Source organism: Mirounga leonina, unplaced genomic scaffold (genome assembly GCF_011800145.1).
Source record: "Mirounga leonina isolate KUSES-001 unplaced genomic scaffold, KU_Mleo_1.0 Mir_447, whole genome shotgun sequence".
Taxonomy (NCBI): Eukaryota; Metazoa; Chordata; class Mammalia; order Carnivora; family Phocidae; genus Mirounga; species Mirounga leonina.
In genome coordinates this window covers 14836725-14859009 of record NW_023270757.1, presented here as the reverse complement: position 1 = coordinate 14859009, position 22285 = coordinate 14836725, and the positions used below count along the sequence as shown (strand labels likewise).

The 22285-nt window shown below is 35.3% G+C and overlaps 2 protein-coding genes across 2 annotated transcripts in view; both read right to left on the bottom strand.

The window, feature by feature from the left end:
- Positions 1 to 22285, bottom strand: part of KIAA2026 (KIAA2026 ortholog) — a 160904-nt gene that overhangs the window by 130303 nt on the left and 8316 nt on the right. Inside the window, exon 2 of the mRNA XM_034988021.1 lies at positions 4129 to 4329. Within this exon, the coding sequence (XP_034843912.1) occupies positions 4129 to 4329 (201 nt within the window). The remainder of the gene's footprint in view (positions 1 to 4128; positions 4330 to 22285) is intronic.
- Positions 4255 to 22285, bottom strand: part of RANBP6 (RAN binding protein 6) — a 33294-nt gene continuing 15263 nt past the window's right edge. The window contains exon 3 of the transcript XR_004676206.1: positions 4255 to 4329. The gene's annotated coding sequence lies outside the window, so the exon portion shown is untranslated. The remainder of the gene's footprint in view (positions 4330 to 22285) is intronic.

Genomic DNA, 22285 nt, shown 5'->3' with positions numbered 1-22285 from the left:
ACACATGTACAGACATTTTTCCAAAGACATCCAAATGGCCAACAGACACATGAAAAAGTGCTCAACAGCGCTCGGAATCAGGGAAATCCAAAGCAAAACCTCAATGAGATACCACATCACACCAGTCAGAATGGCTAAAGTTAACAAGTCAGGAAACGACAGATGTTGGCGGGGATGTGGAGAAAGGGGAACCCTCCTACACTGTTGGTGGGAATGCAAGCTGGTGCAACCACTCTGGAAAACAGTATGGAGCTTCCTCAAAAAGTTGAAAATAGAGATACCCTCTGACCCAGCAACTGCACTCCTGGGTATTTACCCCAAAGATTAGGGATCCGAAGGGGTACGTGTACCCCGATGTTTATAGCAGCAATGTCCATAGTAGCCAAACTGTGGAAAGAGCCAAGATGTCCACTGACAGATGAATAGATAAAGAAGAAGTGGTGTGTGTGTGTGTGTGTGTATATATATATATATATACACACACACACACACACACACACACACAATGGAATAGTATGCAGCCATCAAAAAGAATGAGATCTTGCCATTTGCAACGACGTGGATAGAACTGGAGGCTGTTATGCTGAGCGAAATAAGTCAATCAGAGAAAGACGTATCATATGACCTCACTGACATGAGGAATTCTTAATCTCAGGAAACAAACTGAGGGTTGCTGGAGTGGAGGGTGGGGTGGGAGGGATGGGGTGGCTGGTTGATAGACACTGGGGAGGGTATGTGCTATGGTGAGCACTGTGAATTGTGCAAGACTGTTGAATCACAGATCTGTACCTCTGAAACAAATAATGCAATATATGTTAAGAAAAAAAAAAAGAAGATAGCAGGATGGGAAGAATGAAGGGGGGGAGATCGGAGGGGGAGACGAACCATGAGAGACGATGGATGGACTCTGAAAAACAAACTGAGGGTTCTAGAGGGGAGGGGGGTGGGAGGATGGGTTAGCCTGGTGATGGGTATTAAAGAGGGCACATTCTGCATGGAGCACTGGGTATTGTGCACAAACAATGAATTATGGAACACTACATCAAAAACTAATGATGTAATGTATGGTGATTAACATAACAATAGAAAATAAATAAATACACACATACACATGCAATAGCAGACTTTCAAACCACATGAAGCAAAATCAGAACTCAGAGTATAGAGACAAAGGTCTCTACACTAAAATTAATTGTATTTCTATGTATTAGCAAGAAAAAATTGTAAATTGAATTTAAAAAATGACTTACAGTTGCATCAAAAACATGAAAATATGTATGGGTACAGTTAACCAAATATATGGAAAATGTAATCAATGAAAAGTAAAAAATGGACTGAAAGGAATTTACAATTATCCAGAAACTGATTGATATATTCCATGCAATTTCAATCAAAATTTCCTCAGATTTTTTTTTTTGTGGGTGTTTATAATACGATCTAAATCACACAGATATGTGAAGATGCTAGTATAGCCTAACAATTTTGAAAACAAAAAACAAAACACAAAGCTGGAAGACTCATATTACCAAATTTCAAAGCTTACTATAAAGCTATAGTAATCAAATCAATGTATTATTAGCCTAAGGACAGACCTATAGATAAATGAAACAGACTCATAAATATATGATATGTTCAACTGACTTTCAATAAAGATGCAAATCTAATTTAGTAGGGAAAGAACAGGTTTTTTTCAACAAATGATACCGGGACAACGGACTGTCTATATGGAAAAAATAAACTTTCACCTTTACTTCAAACCACACACAAAAATTAACTTCAAATGAATCACAGACCTAACCATAAAAAATAAAATTTAGAGGAGTGCCTGGGTGGCTCAGTCAGTTATGTGTCCAACTCTTGATTTTGGCTCAGGTCATGATCTCAGGGTTGTGAGATCAAGCCCATGTGGGCTCTGTGTTGCGCACACCACCTGTTTAGGATTCTCTCTCTCCTCTCCCTCTGCCCCCACTCTCTCTCTCCCTCTCTAAATTAATAAATAAATAGAACAAAATTTAGAAATTTCTGGGAAAAAAGGGAGAAAATTCATAATCTTGGGTAAGTTAAGATTTCTTAGGTCATAAAAAGCACAAAACATTAAAAGAAAGAATAAACCTGAAGTTAAAATGTTATATTTCTTAAAAAACACTGAAAATGAAAAGTCAGGCAAAAGACCAGGAGAAAATATTTGCAATACATATATATCTGACAAAGTACTGGCATCCATAATATACAACAGAATTCTTAAAATTCAATAATAAGATGCGTGGGAATGAGAAAGTGAGGATAGTGGTTTCTTCTGGGGACAATAGAGAAATCTAGGGAATCCTGTTTTAAATATGTTAATTTCTTTAAAAATTGCTGAGTAGTGAGTACGTTGAGACTTTTATTACAATTTTATTCTTTGCTTCATGTTTAAAATATTTATAATTTAAAAATTAAAAGTTAACACTAAACCCAAAGAGAAAGTTTAATTCATATTACTCCATGAAATTATCATAGTCACTAAGACATTTAGGGTGGATTTTTGCCCATATCTTATTCACCTATGTTTATTTGACATTAAACACATGGACACACAAACATGTAAAATTGAAGAAAAGAAAAAGATTCCGTTAGATTTCTAGTTTCCTACTATCCATTCCTACTTGGATGCTTAAATGTTTCCCTCATCAACTTTAAACAACTTACTAAAACGAGTTCATTGATCTTTCCTCATAGCATGGATTCAGGCTCTTCTGTTTTCTTTCTTAGTTCCATAATTTTACAAGTCAAAAGGACAGCATGTTAGTTAGGAGCACAAGCTCTAGAGCCAAAATGCCCGCCTTTAAATCTTGACTACCACTCAAAAATTGCCTGACCTTGGGCAAGTTAATTAATCTCTCTGTGCTTCAGGATAAATGTTAAATACATATAAGGTACTTTGAGCTAAACTTGGCAAATAATCATGTTCAATAAATGTTAACCATTCTTTTTTATCTTCTTATTGATGCTATAACTATTATTACAACTATGTCCTGACTTATCTTTGTCTCTTCCTTTGTTACTCCTTAGTATCAAGGAAGTACTTAGTCTTGTTACTTGTTCCCAGAACAATCTGACCTCTCTCTCCCTATTTCTGGTCATCAGTAGTGAAGATCTAGACTACTATAAGTTTTCATACAGGCCTTCCTTTTCTTCATTTTCTCTCCATTCCAATCTATTATATACTACTGTCAGATTAATCTTTATCCCTTTTCATAAAATCCCCTTTCCTTTAGCAGGAATAGCTCTATAAGGTTTTGTAGAAGGAAAAAAAAAGTATTTCACAGTGGGTTCTGAATTAATCACTAGAATAAAAAGTATGGTAGGAGGAAGTCTCAAGGTTGAGTTTTAATCATACAAACATCAAAGCAAGCTAAATTTACTATGAAAGTAACAAAGACATATTATAAATTGTCTCTGAGTAGCATTAGCAGTTCCCTATTACATCAGCAATCACTCCTAATAGAGTTTGAGTTTGAGATTTGATTTATTATGAAAATCACCAGTCTTTTTTGAGTAATCACCTCTCTCTTTTGTTATAAATAAAATGTTATACAAATGCCATTAATCTATGCTCCCAGGCCCTAGGAAGGTAACACTAATTAAGCACAACATTCTTTCCTGATGAGCCCAGGGTAGGGTGAGTTATCCAGAAAATTAATACCAATGGAGGAACTGGCAGAGGTGAACCTATGTGTCATTTTGAACTACATAATCTCTGGAGTTTCTCCTAACTTTAAAGGTCTGTGAATCTATTCTAAAGCTATACAAATCTATATAAAACTCTTCTAACTTAAAATTTGATAATACTTCTATTTTCATTTACAATTCATTTGATAATACTTCTAGAAATCTAGAAAGCATTCTGAAATCTTTTGTAAAAATTTGTGTTTAGCTTCAAAGTAATTTGGTTTGAAATTTAAAACTGCATTTTTAAACAAATTTCACTGTGATGTTTCATTATGAATTCAAACTTGAGTGACAATGCATTTTATAACACTACTAAAATGGGCCCAAATTTTGATATAGGCATACAAAAATTATACAGCTACTCTTTGAAAAGTAGTTCCTAGAAATTTGAAAATGACTTTTTTTTTTAACATTTACCTTTTTTCTTCTTTTGCTCTCAGCTGTTCTTCCTGTCTCAAAACTTGAACCATTATAGATTCAAAAACTCCACTTGTCAAGCCTGCCAAACTTCGTGGTGTTGACCGACGCCTTGTTGAGGTACATGCAGTTCCCTTCTCATCCTCCAATCCATAATAGCCTCTAGATGTAACTGCTATCGTTGTCTTTTCTCTCAAGTGCCTTGGAGAAGAATAAGTCAATTCATAAGGTCAAATCTTCTGGGTAAGCAATAAACCCTCTTAACCAGCATCTTAAGAATAATCTCTTTTGCTAACTATATAAAAAGTATATAGTTAAACCTTACTTAGCTATGCTCCAGAATTTTATCTGCCCTACATTAATTTCTAATTTTCCTTACCCATATCATAAAATCAGTCTGAATGACAGACCCTTCCCTACATTTAAAAAATATATAAATCTTGGGGTGCCTGGGTGGCTCAGTCGGTTGGGCATTTAACTTCAGCTCAAGTCATGATCTTGGGATCCTGGGATCAAGCCCCAGGTCAGGCTCCCCACTCAGCAGGGAGTCTGCTCCTCCCTCTACCTCTCTCTCTGTCCGTCCCCCTGCTCATGCTCCCTCTTTCTGTCAAATAAATAAATTAAAGAAAAAAGAAATATATGAGTCTTTCACATTAAAATTAAGGATTAAAACACTATCTCTTTAATGGAAAAAAAAAGTTTATTATTTGTAAAATTAAATGCAGCTTATTTTTACATTTCTTCATATATTTCATACTACCTATCGTTGGTATAGGAAAATGCACAATACTACAAAAACATTTTGGAAGAGAAAATTCATGGTACATGAACACTTAAAGAAATTATAAACAAATGAAACATTACAATATATTAAGTACTATGATATAGAAGTGCAAATTTGGAAACCTGACTAACGTATAAAAAGAATCTAGGAATCAAGATTCCCTTTTCAATGTCACACAAATGTCTCCCTACCCTATAATATTCTATTAATGCACTAAGATACTAATCTAATACTTGAAAATACTGATTTAAAAAAAGTTTCTCAGCAGTTTGATTACCTATAAATCCCCTTAATGAATTTGAAATAATTGATTAAAACCATTTACACTGGAAAAAGAAACATTAATCTTATCAAGTTTTTAAGTCTAAATTAAAACCTGACTTCTGAACTTTTATCTGGAAAAAAAAAAAAAGGCTAATTATAAAAAGCATTAGGGAAAATATCTGCTCTTCTACCTCTGTAAAATATGCCAGAGCCTCTGGAGGTTTAAACATGTTTCTACAATGACAAAATCAAGTCAATACCCCATATAAGCATTCAATATGCTGGATGAATTTTATGTAAATTAAAAGTTGACCCTGTAATCAAATTTTCCTGCTTTCCTATAGGCTTTCTTTAATACAAAATAGGCTACGGTTCAATAAGACAAACTTTTATGGTATGAAATACAATCAAATGCCTTTCCATCCTGGACTTTGTTCATAATTACTCTAAGAACTTTTATAACAATCTTAGTCTCAGGCCATCTGGAGCAAGATTCTACTGAACTATGGCACTATTATGTTTTCTTTGTTATAAGGAGATAATGTTGTAACTGATTCAGCTTTAAGTAGGGCATGAACTTTTAAATTAGTTTTCAAGTAATCCTGAAGAATTTGGGCTAATCTAACCATATTGTTCAGGCTGTGATTATTTTATGCATAATAGCATAGATCTGTATGATGGCTAATTAGGCCAAAAAGAATGTGGGCCAAAAGATAATAAAATGACTGGCAATAACAGATACTGAATGGGTATACCTGGGTTCATTTTACTGGTGAACTAACTAGTTCTATAATTTTAATTACTTCCTCATCAATACTGATGGAAGAGAACATTAATGAACAATATCGCATTGAAACGTGATGACATCTCAAAGGTCACAGTATGTGCAGAGCACTAGGGATAAAAGTTGAGGGAAATAGTAAGTCACATGGCTAAATTATTATGTAAGCAAGTAAGACACTAAATTTTATCTTTTAATTTCCTCTTACAAGTAGAGAAGATGAAGTTATATAAACTACTTTTTTAAACAGTATTTTCTCAGAATAAAGACCAAACAGAAATTAGTATCCTTTATTACTCATCCAAAAAAAAATGTATATACTTTGATATTTATCATTCATAATTAAAATACAAGAAGGAAAACTATGATGTCTCTTTCATTTCAAGGTGTAAAGATTAAAAAGTGTAAAGATTACACTCAGTGTTGGGGAAAATCTAGAAAAGAAAAATTTTCACAAAACATTATTGGATATGTAAAATAGGCACAGCATTTTTGGAAGTCAATTTGGTAATAATCATTAAGATTTAATGTGCGCATATCCTTTGACCCATCATGGCCCTAGGAATTTACCCTAAAGACATATCTCCACAACTGTGAGCAATCTCTCTCTCTCTCACACACACACAGAGTATTGTTATTTAAAAAAAAAAACCTGTAAACATAAATGCCCTTTTATACATAGATTAAACAATGTATACCACAACATGGAATAACATCCATCCATCAAAAGGAATTAGGAAGTCTGTATGTGCTCACTGTAAAAGACGTCCATATTACACTGCTGAATGTAAAAGTTTCTGAATATATCTTTTAACCCAAAAGTAATTATATATAAGTATATGTATATGTAAACATACATATGGCACCAAGTAGTATGTGTATTTGTGTACAAGTGCAAACTCTCACCTAGACTACTGCAATCTCTTCATGACAGGCATCCTGGCTTCTATTCTGATCTCCTTGCAGCATTCTTTTAACAGTAATCAGATCATATCATTCCCCTGCTCTGTCTCCTCCAGAGCCTTTTAGTTACACTTAAAATCCAAAGTATCTACCTCTCCAGACCTCATTTTCTACTACTTTGCTCATCATAGCTCCTTGTGTTCTGGCCACTAAAGTCTTTGTATTATTCTCAGTCACACCAACATCAACTTTGCCCTTGATCATCCTTGTCCTCATATAAGGAACTCTTCCCCCCAATATCTGTACGGCTAGGCATTATCACTTCATCCAAATCTGTTCAAATGCCAGCATACCTGATAGGATTTCCCTGACCATCATACTAGTAAAGGATCCCCTATCACTCTTTGTTCCCTTACCCACTTCTTTTTCTTCCAGTTTATCACTAAATTATATTGTATAATTATCTATTTGTTTGGTCTCACCAGAATGAGAGCTCCAGGAAGATAAGGATTTTGTTTTGTTAATGGACGTAACTTCAGAGCCTCAAACACACACACACACACACACACACACACACACACACACACACACACAAACGCGCGCGCGCGCGCGCGAGAGAGATATTTGTAAGGATACAGACCAAGCTATTTATTTTTCATTTTAACTTTACATACATAAAATTTAGGCTGAAAAATTCCAGTCATCGATTTTCTCTATAACATGTGTTACTAACTAGTTGGGCTTTATGTATCAGAGAATAAAATGCAAAAAGATAAAAATAAGTAAGTCTCACCTCCAAATAAGAATTGTCAGATAATCAATAAACAATAAAATACACTAAAATAACTCCCTTTCTAAAATTCAAGCTTTTTTCCCTGCCTACTCAGAAAATTATTTTATAAAATCAGTCTGACAACAGTTTGAAAGTAACAGATTGCTAACTATAAGCAAAAGCTAAGCAATAGTTACAGCTGACTGGTTGAGTTTTAGTTATCCTTTTTCTTAAAAAAAAAAAAAGCACGAAAGGTCTTTTCTGTGTTAATACATTCCAAATTTCAGAATTCAGAGGCTTAATTCTGTTTCAAATTATTAGAGTAAGTAGTAAAGAAAAAGTGAATTGATATAAAGCTTTACTTATGGTTAATATATGCACTAACACCGCCCCCCCCCACTAAAAACAGATGTTTGAAAAGGTTTCCATTATGTGATTTTTTTGTTTTTGTTATCAAAACAATATAAATGTTCACCTATAAAAATTATATCTGCACAATTAAAACTTGGAAACATTTATCTAATCTGTTTAAAAATATTCTAAATGAAGAGTTTCAGTCTTTTTTTTTAACCCATTTACTTAAAAAAATTTTAAGTGCAACTACAGCCCTCAGGATCCCAGCAAGATAACTAAAAAGAAGGTGATGTTTAATGAAGAGACTATTCACAAATGTGTAGCCAGGGTTAAAGGAAAACTAGAAAGGGACAGTGAAGCACTCTTGGGCTAGCTAGGGAGCTGTCATCACTCTATGCCCAAAAGGGGAAAGAGAAGGGATAGTTACTGGAACAAAGAAAGCTATAATTATAAAGGGGGTCACAGAATGAAGGAGCACAGTTACTGACAATCTGTAGCCCAGCAAAGAAAAAACTGTTAGAATATCCCAACTGTCCTCCTGTCAGTGCCTCCCCCTGACCGAACCCAATCAGAAGCCAGAACACAAGGCAGACCAGTTGATGCAGTCCCTAGAAATCAACCTCCTAGGGCACAGAGCACATTGCACAAAGGTGGAGAGTAGATTTGGAGGAGTAAATGAAAATTATCCAGCAAAATAGAACCTTCATATCAGTCTTCAAGAGCAACTAATTGAAATTAGGGAAGACAACTCTTACTGGTGAATTTCAACAAAAATTTTTACCTGTTTTGAGGGGCGCCTGGGTGGCTCAGTCAGTTAAGCATCTGCCTTTGGCTCAGGTCATGATCTCAGGGTCCTGGGATTGAGCCCCCCACATTGAGCCCCACATTGGGCTCCCTGCTCAGTGGGGAGTCTGCTGCCCCTCACCCTGCTCATGCACTCTCTCTCTCCCTTGCATGCTCTCACTCAAATATTATTTAAAATAAATCTTTAAAAAAAAATTTTTTTTGCCTGTTTGATAAACATCACGATGTAGTCAGCCCAGTTTACAATGCCCTTCCATCTGGATTTATGCATCTTTATGAGCTCTGAATTACAAGTCATTAAAACCAAGTACCAAAATAAACTTAAAACAAACCTTTCAAATAGCTCTATAGCGAAGTATTAAAGCAAGATTTTCAAAACGAATGAAGTATCACAATGCCCTCACCCACACTAATGTTTTGTATCGTTAATGTTAAAACTTATTTTTAAAATACGCTTATCTCGTGTTTAAGTAGATTATAACATTTTACAATAAATAAAACTAATAGGTATAGAATATGATTAAATGATAAATAAATATAGATACATTGAGGGCACATATTCAAAATACTTTATGTTTGGGAAAACAGATCACAAAAGTTTGGAAACCACTGCTCTCAGATTCAGCTGTATCAAATACCCAAAAAAAATTTCAGAAAAAAAAAGTCTTCATGCCTACAAAAAGTATTTTTGCATTTATCAGACTGAAATTTATTTCTCACTTGATATTCTTTACGTTCTATTCTCCCAGTTGTTACTTATTCCCTCTGCATTTTTTAAAAAAAGATTATTTATTTTAGAGAAAGAGATTAAGCGTGGGGGAAGGGGCAGAGGGAGAGTCTCAAGCAGACTCCGCACTGAGCTCAGAGGCCACACGAGGCTCCATCTCACAGCCCCGAGATCACAACCTCACCAAAACCAAGAGTCCCACGCTTAACCATCTGTGCCACCTAGGCAGCCCCTCCTACCCCTCCAACATTTTTAACTCACCGCCGTCATCCAAACCTCCAATCCCTTATTTGATTGCTTCATTTGCTCTAACAAAATTCAGTCTCTTCTAGCTATTCACATAGACAAGGAGTTGGGACCCATGATGAAATTGAAATTTCTCTTATCTCTCTTCTCTCTTGACCAATTATCTGTCTCAGGCATTCCATTTCTTTCTTGCATCTCAGCCAAAAACTCTTTCATTCCTAATACCTCCACCACTAAATATGGCAGGAAAAATCACCACCTTGTACTGTTGCCTATGTAACCTTCAACCCCATCTAAGAGGACTTTTTGTTGTTGTTTTTATTATGATCTGTTAATCACCATACATTACATCATTAGTTTTTGATGTAGTGTTCCATGATTCATTGTTTGCATATAACACCCAGTGCTCCATTCAATACGTACCCTCTTTAATACCCATCACCAGGCTAACCCATCCCCCTGACCCCTCCCCTCTAGAACCCTCAGTTTGTTTCTCAGAGTCCATAGTCTCTCAGGGCTCGTCTCCCCTCCAATTCCACCCCCTTCATTTTTCCCTTCCTTTTTTTTTTTTTTTTTAAAAACATATAATGTATTATTTGTTTCAGAGGTACAGGTCTGTGGTTCATCAGTCTTACACAATTCACAGCGCTCACCATAGCACATACCCTCGCCAATGTCTATCACCTAGCCCCTCCCACCTTCCACCACTCCAGCAACCCTCAGTTTGTTTCCTGAGATTAAGAATTCCTCAGAGGACTTTTTAAAGGAGGTCAATTCTCTCAATGGTACTCCACAACAGCAATTTCAAAACATAATCATTATTCAAACACTTCACCCCACTACCCATCATAACTTAGTAGCTGACTTTCCCCACCACTTGTGCTTGTGTTTTTTTTTTTTTCCTTTAATTAGGCTCCACACCCCGCATGGAGCTCAACGCAGGGCTTGAACTCACAACCCTGAGATCAAGACCTGAACTGATATCAAGAGTCAGACACTTAACCAACTCAGCCACCCAGGTGCCCAGAAAAACTGGTAGTTTTTATGGAAGAACTCCATGAGTTGTTTTATGGAAGAGCTCCCATTTCCTGTTTCTCACAGAACAAAATTATCTAAATGCTACTTTAAACTGCAGTGAAAAATGTGCTTCTCATTCTCTTACCAAAAGCTAATCCCACCACTGGTTTTCAGAATTCATATTTCATTTATTATCTTCTGCAATTTCAACCTCTACATGCTAGTTGTCTTTATCATACAAACATGTAAAAGTTTATCTTAAAAACAAACCATAACCCTAGGTGGCTCAGTCAGTTAAGCATCAGACTCTTGGTTTTATTTTTTTAAATTTTATTTTATTATGTTATATTAGTCACCATAAAACACATCATTAGTTTTTGATGTAGTGATCCACGATTCACTGTTTTCATATACCACCCAGTGCTCCATGCAGTACGTGCCCTCCTTAATACCCATCACCGGGCTAACCAATCACCCCAACCCCCTCCCCTGTAAAACCCTCAGTTTGTTTCTCAGAGTCCATAGTCTCTCATGGTTCATCTCTCCCTCCGATTCCCCCCTTCATTTTTCCCTTCCTTCTCCTAATGCCCTCTATGCTATTCTTTATGATCCACAAGTAAGTGAAACCATATGATAATTGACATTCTCTGCTTGACTTATTTCACTTAGCATAATTTCCTCCAGTCCCATCCATGCTGATGTAAAAGTTGGGTATTCATCCTTTCTGATGGCTGAGTAATATTTCATTGTATATATGGACCACATCTTCTTTATCCATTCATCTGTTGAAGGGCATCTCAGCTCTTTCCACAGTTTGGCTATTGCAGACATTGCTGCTATGAACACTGGGGTGCATATGGCCCTTCTTTTCACTACATCTGTGTCTTTGGGGTAAATACCCAGTAGTGCAATTGCTGGGTCATAGAGTAGCTCTATTTTTAATTTTCTGAGGCTTGGTTTTAGCTCAGGTCATGATCTCAGGGTACGAGATGGAGCCCCAAGACTGAGATTCTCTCCCTCACTGGCACTCCCCGCTTGCACATGCGCGCTCTCTAAAATAAAATTAATAGGGGCGCCTGGGTGGCTCAGTCGTTAAGCGTCTGCCTTCAGCTCAGGTCATGATCCCAGGGTCCTGGGATCGAGCCCCGCATCGGGCTCCCTGCTCCGCGGGAGGCCTGCTTCTCCCTCTCCCGCTCCCCCTGCTTGTGTTCCCTATCTCGCTGTGTCTGTCAAATAAATAAAATCTTAAAAAATAAATAAATAAATAAATAAATAATAAATAAATAAATAAAATCTTTAAATAAAAAAAAAATTCCCCTTGTAAGGAGTGACATCTAAATTCCTGGCCCATTTCATGTTTCATCCACACCCCAATCTGGCATTTGCTTGCACTTACACTACTGAAATCACAAGTCCCAAATGATCTCCTAAACTCCAAATAATATTTTTATTAAGTATTTTATTTGAATTCCACTCTAGTTAACATACACTATTCTATTAGTTTCAGGTGTACAAAATAGTGATTCAACAATTCCATATATTACTCAGTGCTCATTATCATAAGTGCACTCTATAATCCCCATCACATGTTTCACCCATTCCCCCACCCCCATTCCTCATGATAACCATCAGTTTCTTCTCTATAGTTAAGACTCTGTTTCTTAGTTTGTCTTTTTTTTTCCCTTTGCTTGTTTTGTTTCTTAAATTCCACATGAGTGAAATCACAGTATTTATCTTTTTCTGACTTATTTTGCTTACCATTGTACTCTCTAGCTTCATCCATGTCATTGCAAATGACAAGATTTCATTCGTTTTTATGGCTGAATAATATTCCATTGTAGATCTATACCACTATTTATTTATCCATCCTTCAGTTGATGGATAGTTGGGTTTCTTCCATAATTTGGCTATTGTAGATAATACTAGTATAAACATCGGGATGCATGTATCCCTTTGAATTAGTGTTCTTGTAGTCTTTGGGTAAATACCCAATAGTGCAATTACTGGATCACAGTCATTATATTTTTAACTTTTTGAGGAAACTCCATACTGTTTTCCAGAGTGGCTGCACCAGTTTGCATTCCCATCAACAGTGCACAAGTGTTCCTTTATTTACACATCCTCACCAACACTTTCTTGCATTACTGATTTTAGCCATTCTGACAGGTATGAGATATCTCATCATAGTTTTGATTCGTATTTCCCTGATGATTGGTGATGTTGAGCATCTTTTCATGTGTCTGTTGGCCATCTTGATGTCTTCTTTGGAGAAATGTCTGCTCATGTCTTCCCCAGTTTTTAAACTGCATTATTTATTTTTTTGGTGTCAAGTTTCATAAATTTTTTATATATTTCTGATACAGACCTTTTATCAGATATTTCATTTCCAAATATCTTCTCCCATTCTGTAGGTTGCCTTTCAGTTTTATTGATGAAGTTTCTTTGCTGTGCAGAGCTTTTTATTTTGATATAGTCCCAAAAGTGTATTTTTGCTTTTGTTTCATTTGCCTGAAGAGACATATCCAGGAAAAAGTTGCTACAGCTGATGTCTAAGATCTTACATTTAGGTATTTTGAATTTAGATTTAGTTTTGCATATGGTATAAGAAAGTGGTCCAGCTTCATTCTTTTGCATGTTGCTGTCCAGTTTTCCCAACACCATTTGTTGAAGAGATTGCACTTTTTCCCACTGGATATTCTTTCCTGCTTTATAGAGGATTAATTGACCATGTAAGTTTGGGTCCCTTTCTGGGTTGCCTAGTCTGTTCTGTTTGATCTATGTGTTTACTTTCATGACAGTACCATACTGTTTTGATCACTATAGCTTTCTGATATAACTTGAAATCCAGAATTGTGATGCCTCCAGCATTCCTTTTCTTTTTCAAGGTTGCTTTGGCTATTCAAGGTCTTTTGTCATTCCATACAAATTTTAGGATTCTTTGTTCCAGCTCTGTGAAAAATGTCAGTGTTATTTTGATAGGGATTGCGCTGAATCTGTAGATAGTTTTGGGTAGTATAGACATTTTAACAGTATTTGTACTTCCAATCCATGAGCCTGAATGTTCATCTCCACTTTCTTTCACCATTGTTTTATAGTTTGCAGAGTACAGGTTTTTACTTCTTTGGTTAGGTTTATTCCTAGGTATCTTATGGTTTTTGGTGCAATGGTAAATGGAACTGATGCCTTAATTTCTCTTTCTGCTGCTGCATTACTGGCATATAGAAATGCAACAGATTTCTGTATGTTGATTTTGTGTCCTGTGACTTTACTGAATTGGTCTATCAGTTCTAGTAGTTTTTCAGTGAGTCTTTTGGGTTTTCTATATGTAGTATCATCTTATCTGCAAATAGTGAAAGTTTGACTTATTCCTTGCTGATCTGAATTCCTTTAATTTCTTTTCATTGTCTGATTGCTGTGGCTAGGACTTCCAGTACTATGTTGAATAGAAGTCCTGAGAGAGATGTACCGTATGGTGACAAACAAAACAAAACAAAACAAAATAAAAAGAAGTCCTGAGAGTTAAGAGTTAGACATCCATGTCTTCTTCCTGACCTTAGGCAAAAAGCTCTCTTTGGAAAAATGTCTATTCATGACATCTGCCTATTTTTAATTGGATTAATCGTTTTATGGGTGTTGTTTTATAAGCTCAATGTCACTGATCATCAGGGAAATACAAATCATAAACTACAATGAGAGATCACCTCACACTTGTCAAAATGGCTAAAATCAACAACACAAGAAACAATGAGTGTTGGCGAGAATGTGGAGAAAGGGGAACCCTCTTGCACTGTTGGTGGGAAAGCAAACTGGTGTAGCCACTCTAGAAAACAGTATGGAGGTTCCTCAAAAAGTTAAAAATAGAACTACCCTACAACCCAGCAATTACACTACTATGGATTTACCCAAAGAATACAAAAATACTAATTCAAAAGGATACACACACCCCTATGTTTATACCAGCATCATCTACAATAGCCAAATTACGGAAATAGTCCAAGTGTCCATCAACTGATGAATGAACTGATGTGGGATATACATACAGGGGAATATTACTCAGACATAAAAAAGAATGAAATCTTGCCATTTGCACAAACATATATGGAGATAGTATTATGCCAAGCGAACTAAGCCAAAAAAAGACAAATACCGTATGATTTCACTCATATGTGGGATTTAAGAAACAATACAAGCAAGCAAAGAGAAAAAAAAGAGAAGCAAACCAAGAAACAGACTCTTCACTGTAGAGAACAAACTGATGGTACCAGAGAGGAGATGGGCAGGGAGGATGGATTGAATAGGTGATAGGGATTAAGGAGTACACTTGTAATGAGCACCAGGTGATGTATGGAAGTGTTGAATTACTATATTGTACACCTGAAACTAATATTACACTGTATGTTAACTAACTGGAATTTAAATAAAAACTTTAAAAAAAAATCAATCCAAACATACCAAGAATTTAATGTATTATAAAAATGGTATAACAAAACAATGGAAAAAAATAATGCTGCAACAACTGGCTGAATGTGAAAAAAAATAAAGGTGGATTTCAACCTTACTCCTTGATCAAAACAAATTCCAAACAGATCCATTCATTTGTTCACTCATTCATTTATTCCTTCATTCAATATTAATTACTTATAGGTACTGGGTTTGGTGTTGGCAACAACTGTTAACAAGATCAACACAGGCAAGATTCCTATCCTCACCGAAAATACACAAAATGAGTAAGATACAAAAAGTGAGTAAACAACTACATATATACAAACATCAGTTCTAACTATAAGTTACACACTACAAGCTCTGGGAAAGACAGTCAAAAATTTCTCTGAGGAACTGATAGGAGGAGCCAGCCATGACAAAAACAAACCCACAAACCAAAAAAATCTTGGGGATAGAGTTTTCTAGATTCAAAAAAAGAACAAGTATCAAGGCTCTAAGGTGAGAAATGGCTTTTCAGGTACATAAAATGGTAAGCCAAACTCCTTACTATAGCTTAAGTGCCAATGAAGCACTTTAAGCAGGATAATGATTTCTCTTAATGTATGTACATTTTTAAAAGTTCACTCTGGCTGCTAAGTAGAAAATGCGACTCTAGGAGGAAAAAGCAGAATAAAGAAAACAAATGTCAGGAAACTACAACAGTATTCCAGGCAAGAGATGATAATACTTGTAATTAAGTAGTGAGAAACAGAGGAGAGAGATAGGCAAGAGTTAAAATATACTTTTAAGGAAGAGGGCTCACAACTGGTTAATATGCTTAATATGAGAAATAAATGAAAAGGAAGAATCAATGAAAAAAGCTAGTTTTTTGGCCAGAACAACTTGGTAGACAGTGGAGTAATTTATTCAGAAGGTAAGAATAGGCTTAGAAAAGCAAAACAAAACAAACTACAAGTTCAGTTTTGCACATGTTAAAATTTGAGATGGCTATTAGACACCCAGTTGAAGAAAAGAAAATAGTAACAGCAGTAGTTTCTTAAGTGGACTTTGTTTAGCTATACAGTGATTAGTGTATGTTTTAGTAGTTTATTAATTTAAAAAATATGTACATCTGGTGGCAAAAATTTTACTGTATGTAGGTAATACACTAAAAAAATGTCTCCTCTCACCTGTCCCTTGCTCCTCTACTATTAAGAAGCCATCAGTGATGCCATGGGGAGTTTGTGAGATTTATAGTAAGAATAGATCTTAAAAATATATTTCTGATGGCTTTAACCTACTTGTTAACGAGTTAGGCTAAATTTACTGAAGGTGGTCTGTCATTTTCTGTTGGTAGCCAAACAAAACAAAAGACAGCTAATCTATATGGCAAAAAAAAAATTGTTTAGAAGAAAAAACTACAGGGTCAAAAACCAAACCAAACCAAACCAAAAACCACATTACAAGATCTTACTGTTGTTATCCTGTTAGTGTAGTCTCATATGTAACAACATTCACATGTAACATTTGATTAACAAGTAAAATCAAATCTAATAGGTGATAAGAGGGATATAAAACTGTAGATATGGCAAATCCAAATTTTGTATTGAAATTTAATGTGTGAGTAAATAATATATATGATGTAGATAAGAATGCTACCAAATGATTATCTCTGTCTGATGGGATGGGTGGTTTTTTATTTTAATTTTCTGACAATTTTCTATTTTATCCAAATCTTCTTCAAAGAGCATGTTAGGCAGATTTATATCATATGGAAAGAAATTAATAAATTTTAATTAGTAGAAAAAAGATTTAACTGCTATTAAAAAATTAAAATAGATCTCAGTTATTCTATAGTCTATACATTCTTGCCATGATACTTGTTTTTTTTTTTAAGATTATTTACTGGACAAAGAGGGAGGGGGAGAGAGAGAGAGAGAGAGAGAGAGAGAGCACACAAGCAGGGGGAATGGCAGGCGGAGGGAAAGGGAGAAGTAGGCTCCCCTCTGAGCAGGGAGCCTGATGTGGGGCTCCATCCCAGGACCCTGGGATCATGACCTGAGCCAAAGGCAGATGCTTAACCGACTGAGCCACCCAGGCACCCGCCATGATACCTGTTTTAAAATAAGACTTAAATATAACTAATAACCTTTGGCTTAAATCTCACCACCAACCAAATTCCCTATCGTGGAATTAGTAATTAGAGGAAATTACTAAAGTACTGGCAATTGCACCATAATCAGGGATTCAGATAAACTGGAGGATATCAATGGTTCTCCCACTTGTTCAGTATTCTGTGGATCATCATGAATATTGTCATATTTAATTGTTTCTTAAAGTCTTTTATTTAAACTGTTAGTTATTTGTGATTATGTTCTTATAATTACATTATACATACAGATTTGGTATAAAAACCAAATTGTCAAAATAACCATAACCAGCTAATACTGTCAATATGTGTTTGCAATTTATTAATTATATTTGCCATATTCTTTTTTTTTCTTTGCTTACTGGCAAACAAAATTGTTAAAAATATCTTGGTAGATAGAATAACTTAAATTGGTAGAATTCTGTATTGTACATAATTTTTTTTTCTCTTGTGAAGTGGGAGAAGACTGAAATTATTCAATTAAAGAAACCACCCACGTCCAACCTAACATTATTCAGATATTTAAATATAGCATCTTATCTAAATTATTTGGCAAAAAGAGTGCTGTCTTTCTCTTCTTTCTAGCATTACTCTTGGATTTCTGCTTAATGTAAAACAATTTTTTCCAGATATATTTCTATATAATCCTCCACCAAATCTGCGACTTAAGAGAAATAAAGTCAAATGCAAAATTAAAATTAAGAGAAGCTGAAAATAAAGGTATAGAAAAAGATCAAATTGATATAAATTTTCTTTTCTAATTCATGTCATATAAATGTCCCTTGTAATTCTCTAGCTTAAAAGCTTTTAATAACTAATTTGGAATATCAAACTCTTTATTAGCATAGCATATTAGGCCCTATGTGATCTGGCTCCATGATCTGCTCCCCGCCCCGTAACACCGGTCACTACTTTTCTATATATGACTACACTCTAGCCAAACTACTCTTTAGCTATATACAGTGGTTTTTTTGCCTTTGCACTTTTGAATATTCTATTCTTGTTGCCTGAATGACCTTTACATCAACTTAGTTTATCAATTCCTATCTTTCCATATTCATCTTTGAATCCCTCTACCGTGCCTTATCAAATAACAAGCAATGTAAATACATGCTGAATATAATTAACTGTCTTATTACATAAACCACACACTACTTTCTATTATGCTTTTAAATACTGTATCCATCCTTTAAGGGAAGATATGGTTATCTGCATTAAACTTAACCATTATCTATTGAGCTTCTCCGCACTTGAAGAGCCAACTTCTAGCTATACAAAAATGTGTAAGACAATCTTAAAATTTAATGAGTCAAATATATATATGCAAACAGACAACTTCAATATCATGGTATTCAAGAACTTCAATACAAACCATATGAATCTGAAAGGTGTATCCTGTAAGAATAGAGAAGTACACCTAACCCATGCTGAAAAGAAGAGGAAGGAAGAGATGGGCAAAGAAGTTTTCTTGAGATGACAACTGTGTTGTGTCTTTAAAAACAAGCAGGAGGGCGCCTGGGTGGCTCAGTTGGTTAAGCGACTGCCTTCGGCTCAGGTCATGATCCTGGAGTCCCGGGATCGAGTCCCGCATCGGGCTCCCTGCTCGGCGGGGAGTCTGCTTCTCCCTCTGACCCTACCCCCTCTCATGTGCTCTCTCTCATTCTCTCTCTCTCAAATAAATAAATAAAATCTTAAAAAATAATAATAATAAAAAATAAAAATAAAAACAAGCAGGAATTTTGACTTGATGTAACGGAGTATTTCATTCGATCTTTTTTTCATATGCTCATCTATTTCATTAATTCAAGAATTACTAAACAACTATTATGTATGCCCTAGACCCTGAAGATGCAATGGTAGATAAAACATATTTTCTGCCCTCTTGGAAAGCACAATAAGATAGAGAGCCAGATACACCCTAACATAATTTTCTTACATGCTATAAACAGATGCAAAACTAAGAATCACAAAGTACAGGGAAAAAAGCAATTAATTCTGTATCAGGCTTCAGAAAAACTAAAATATACACCTCCCTAGAAAAACTAAAATATCCACACAAACACACATACTCTTTTGTATACTGTATGGAGGGAGGGGGGTGTGCAGAATTCCAGTTAAAAAATTTCAAATTTTATAAAGACTTGGAACTCATACTGAATTACAAAAGGAGAAACACAAAATTTAAAAATTAACCAAAAGGATACAAGGTCAACTAATATAATACTTTATCTGATATAGTGCAGAGCAATTGCTCCCTAAGATCAAATGAGAAACACAAAGAATAGCATTCATGTCCAAAGCTGATATATAAGATCATACAAACAGGTTTAAATGGATGCAAACAGATGAGAATAATAAAAATATTGATGTTACTTTATATTAACATATCATAATATTAGCCCAATGTAGTAAAAGGAAGTACTCCTAGAATTAATCCTTTAATATAATTCTAAGTTAAAATCAATTTTCTCCAATTATATATAAAGTAGTTTGCTCTGGAAATTACTTTCATGTTCTAAACTCCACTAGAGGAAGAAACTGAGAAAAAATTACTTATATAAAGTTCAATAGACAAATTTTAACTGAAGAAAAAAACCCCAAAAACCTTATAAAATCACTACTCATTACTCCTTTAACAAATTCAGCAAAATTACATTATGCCATCATGCTAAATCTAATAATTCATAATTGATTTAAAAGGCAAAACTAGACACTGATAAACTCATAGATTACCTCTTGACCCTCGCCTCCAAAAAACATTGATTCTAAATTTGATAGAGCTTCCAGAACTACCAATTTACAGGAAATACAGAGGACAAAAGAATGGAACGCTATCAGTAAAACCCAAGACTAGAAGACTCCAAATAACCTAGTTTCTTCAACAAAATAAATGCAAGAATGAAGTGCAAGAGTGGGAGAGAAGGAGAGAGAGAAGTAAGAAAGAGGAATCTATAAATTAAGAGACATATGAACCAATCACTATGTGTGGACTTATTTGGATCATGTTCAAACAATATAAAAATTTAAAAATTATAATTTTTGAAACAATTGGAAATGTGAACAGTGGATTTTTGTTATTAAGAAATTTGTTTTTTTATGGTACTGTAGTTACATTTTAAATGAAAGAGTTCTCATCTCTCAGAGTTACAAACTGAAGCATTTACAGAAAAATCTGTTGTCAATGACTTACTTCAAAATAATATAGAAGGGAGGTATACGGAAAGTATGGATGGGGTAGAACCAGCTATGAATAAATATTATAGGGGAATGAGTAATAGGCATGTGAGGGTTCAAATATTGTTTTGCTTTCACGCATATTAGAAATACTCTAATAAAAGGTTTTAAAACAATGTAAAAAAATCTAAAAATAGAAATTGCTTTGTGTAATATTCTGCGACAAACTCATGACTTTCAAAGTCTCTCTGTTCTTCTTCAGAGGAGTAATACACCTAATATCATCTCCTCACCCCATCCCCAACACACTCACTTTTTACCAGTTAGTTCTGCAAACTATTCCACATGAAAACATGAGTATGGGACTCTCCTCTCACTTCTCTCCTGCCTTCCCTTCATTTCAACTATAACCAACCCAAACTGCAATGCAAATAAAGGTTGTGTAAAAGCAGTGCTAAATATCTCAATAAAAACTCTAAATTCTGAGGAGAAATCAAAACATGACACAGTGTTACTATATCCTGAAGCAACAGTCCTCAAACTTTATTGTGCATAAAAATCATTTAGGGAGCTTACTAAAAAGGTAGATTTCTTATCTCCACTCTGAGATTCTAAGTTAACAGATTTAAATATGCTATTCTGGAGCTAGGGAATCTGCTTTTTAACACCATTCTAATGTTGGGGATCTAGGAAACACCCTTTGAGAGATAGGTCCCCAAAGCCTTTAAAAACGACCTTTAGAATTTATAACCATGTACTGCTTAACTGCAAGTCAACATTTACAGAAGTCAAATGGCAGCAGAAAAAGTCCCTGTCCTCAGAGATTTTACACTCTAGCAAGAGAGGAGAAAAAGATATACGTAATTACCCATGAAACTAGTAATAGCCTATGTTAACTAAATTGAATTTAAATTAAAAAATCTGAAAAAAGATATATGTAATTAAATCATATATGTTAGGTTGCAATAAATGCTATGAAGGGGTGCCTGGGTGGCTCAGTTGGTTAGGCAACTGCCTTCGGCTCAGGTCATGATCCTGGAGTCCCTGGATCAAGTCCCGCATCGGGCTCCCTGCTCGGCAGGGAGTCTGCTTCTCCCTCTGACCCTCCCAACCCTCCCCCCTCTCATGCTCTCTCTCTCTCTCAGTCTCTCTCTCAAATAAATAAATAAAATCTTAAAAAAAATAAAATAAAATAAAATAAATGCTATGAAGAAAAACAAGGAGGTTAAGGGGGATAGATAATGAATGACCAGGGAGAGGAATATTACCTTAGATATGATGCTTAGGAAAGACTTGTAAATAAGACAGCATCAGAGAAGAAAGTGAGCAAATCAGGAAATGAGTTTATATGTAGGAAGAGTCAAATTTAAACCTGCTTTTCCTCAAGCACAAGTATTCAAGACAAATACAAAATATATCTTCAATTCTGTATATTGATTATATTCTAATATTTTTATCTTCCAATTATAGTAAATCAGATTTTAAAAAATTAAGCTTAGGGGTGCCTGGGTGGCTCAGTCAGTTAAGCATCTGCCTTCAGCTCAGGTCATGATACCAGGGTCCTGAGACTGATCCCTGCATTGGGCTCCCCGCTCAGCCAGGAGCCTGCTTCTCCCTCTCCCTCTGCTACTCCCCCTGCTTGTGCTTTTCCTCTCTCTCTCAAATAAATAAATAAAATCTTAAAAAAATAAATAAATAGGGGCACCTCGGGTGGCTCAGTCATTAAGTGTCTGCCTTCGGCTCAGGTCATGATCCCAGGG